At 39.4% G+C, this 3,092-nt stretch overlaps 1 protein-coding gene across 1 annotated transcript; it reads left to right on the forward strand.

The window, feature by feature from the left end:
- The first annotated feature begins 427 nt into the window (after positions 1-427).
- Positions 428-2,168, forward strand: LOC124935215. The gene is made up of 6 exons (XM_047475661.1): positions 428-740; positions 807-963; positions 1,295-1,349; positions 1,434-1,620; positions 1,669-2,009; positions 2,085-2,168. The coding sequence occupies exons 1-6, from the start codon at positions 428-430 to the stop codon at positions 2,166-2,168; spliced, it is 1,137 nt and encodes a 378-aa protein (XP_047331617.1).
- Positions 2,169-3,092: the final 924 nt, after the last annotated feature.

A 3,092-nucleotide genomic window follows, 5' to 3' on the forward strand; every position in this document is an offset into this window, starting at 1 on the left:
GCTGTAGGGTGGTGTTAGGATAGAAGAGGCTATTGGTGAGGAAACTGATAGTGAGGATGATGATGATTGTGGTGAGGAAACTGATAGTGGTGATGTTGGGCTGGAAGAAGGGGCTGTTACTGATAGTGAGGATGATGATTACATCTTCGGGGAGGAGAAAGATCCGGTTGAATTGCCAAAGAAGAGAAAGAGGACTGATGTGGATGGAGTTCCTTTTCATGTCAATGGTGATGAGGAAATTGAATTTGAAATTGGCCACATGTTTGATGGGCAAGAAGAATTTTAGGATGCTTTGAAAGAATATAGCATCCAAGGTGGCTACAAGCTTAAGTTCTTGAAGAATGATCGTGCACGTGTGACAGTAGTATGTAGCAACGGTTTTCCCTGGAGAATTCATGCTTCAGAGGTTGGTGAACAGGTGACATTCATGGTGAAAACTTTAAAGAAAGAACACACATGCTTAAGATTGAGTAATAATAAGGCAACAACTTCTAAATGGATTACTACTCAACTTGGGGACCTACTTGAAGCTAATCCTGATCTGGATAATGCAACAATGAGAGCATGCTTGGATAAGTGGGGAGTGGAACCTCAAATTTGGAAGATGCAGCGGGCTAGAAGAATGGCAAGGGAAAAATACCAGGGCAGTTTTCAAGAGTCTTATGGAAAATTGCACACATATTGTACTTTACTTTTAGAATTGAACCCTAGGAGCACGGTTAAGCTACAAGCAATGGACAGTTAGGATTTGGACGAGAAGAAGAGATTCTGGAGAGTATTTGTGTGTCTAAATGCAAACAAAGAAGGATTCCTAAATGGTTGTAGACCTTGGATTGGAATTGACGGATGCCATTTGAATGGCCCATTTGGAGGGACTTTGTTGGCTGCAGTTGCACTTGATGGGAACAACAACATGTTTCCTCTTTCTTTGGCTACTCATCTTTCTGATATATTAGGGCCTCAGTAATATGGTTGAGAAAGTGTTTCTCCAAGCCAACCACAAGAGATGTTGCAGGCATATATCAGCTAACTTGGCAACTTTATTTCTTGGAAAGCAACTTAAAAATCTGTTTTGGGCAGTAGCATGTGCGACAACAAGAACAGACTTCAACAAGGAAATGGCTAATATCAAATTGCTGAGGATTGAGAAGAAAAAGGTGGGAGGGGTTATGATGAGACCAGATGAATAGCTATTGAGGACGCCACCTACCAAATAGTCTAGGTAAACTGTTAATTTAGGCTGTCAATTTGGTGTGAATGGATCTTGACTTGCTTCTGTCTACTTTTCATGCAGATATACATTTGGTCATCATGCTAAATCAATGGAGCTTACCAATAATGTCTGCGAGGTTTTTAACAAATGAATTTTGAAGATTAGGGACCGGCCCATCATTGATATCCTTGACATGATAAGGCAAAAACTAATGGTTAAGTGGGAGACAATGTATCAGAAGGCTCTATCCAATGAAAAGAGAGTCCCCCCAACAATTCAGAAAAAGATCGCAGCATGTACCTCATTGTGTAGAAGATGCAAACTCCTTCATGGAAGAGAGCAACACTACGAGGTTGTAGAAATGAGAAGGAGGTATACTGTCAACTTAGGGGAGTTAACTTGCTCATGTAATCATTGGTAATTGAGTGAAATTCCTTGTGTTCATGCCGCATCAGCTATCCTATATAGGGGAAGGAATATTGAAGATCTGGTCCATGAGTATTTCACTGTTTCAATGTGGAAGAAGGCATATGAAGCTGTCATATACCCTTTTCCAGATGTCGACTTAACACCACATAATGAAAGAGATAAGTACTACCCTCTAGAGCTTAAGAGAAGAGCTGGAAGACCAAGGAAGCAAAGAAGAAGGGAGGAAGGTGAAGTAGGGTCATCATCATCAAGAGCAAAGACTGTTAAGTGTGGCACTTGTGGTAAAGAGGGCCACAATAAACAAGGTTGTCAAGGGGCTCCTATTAGAACTAATAGAAGACAAAAGGGAGGAATTTCTGTTCAAGTGGTGGGTTACTGTTAAATTAGGTCCTCTTGTTTCGTGTACTTGAACTTTAATTAATGTTATTTTATCATGATGCAGGGTAGTGGGGAGACAAGTGGTCGTGGTCAAGTTGAAGGCTCTTCTTTTGGTGAAGACCACCCACAACAAGGACCTTCGAGTTAGATGTTAGTTTTTGGGTAGTGGTGAAGGTTCTTCTTTTTGTGTAGTGGTGAAGGCTCTTCTTTTTGGGTTTTTGTGTAGTAGGGAAGGCTCTTTTTTTGGGTTTTTGGCACTTGTGGGTATAACTGTTAGTTTTTGGGTTGGGTCTTCATTCCCCCTTCACTTGCAAAACATGCATACTATAATGGAATTAGTCCCACTTCTGATTGATCTCTTTCAAACTAATAGACCAAGCTTTATAATTAATTGCTGAACAGAATCCTTAGGTCACTTAGACATAAACCATAACAGACCATGCTTTATAATTAATTGCTGAAATAGAATGTCACATACAATCCTTAGGTCACTTAGACATAAACCATAATAGACCATGCTTTATAATTAATTGATGAAATAGAATGTCACATACAATCCTTAGGTCACTTAGACATAAACCATAACAGACCATGCTTTATAATTAATTGCTGAAATAGAATGTCACATACAATCCTTAGGTCACTTAGACATAAACCATAACACTTAAATAGCTAATTGTCGATTACATTGTGAAATAAACACATAGAACTATAAATGCATTGCAAACTATCAAAACCATGGTGATTTCCTTCATTGTTGTCACCATTTTCAACTTAGCTTTCACATCGACTTCCAATGATATATTCACGATCTTAAATCTCTCTAACTCTTTCTCCAGGTTAGCTATCTTCAACTGCTGCCCTTCAACAAAGTGTTCATCTTGGTTTCTTGAATCCGACCTAAGGGTCATAGGAATTGCAGATTCTTTGGACGTGCACCATCCTAGACATGAACAACTATTGTATACACAGCTGTAGTACAACTTACCTTTATTTTTCTCACTTTTCGATATCTTCACAACAACTTTTACACCACACTTACATAGAATGTTTTTGAACCGGCCACCCTCGC

The sequence above is a fragment of the Impatiens glandulifera genome, chromosome 4 (assembly GCF_907164915.1).
Source record: "Impatiens glandulifera chromosome 4, dImpGla2.1, whole genome shotgun sequence".
NCBI lineage: Eukaryota > Viridiplantae > Streptophyta > Magnoliopsida > Ericales > Balsaminaceae > Impatiens > Impatiens glandulifera.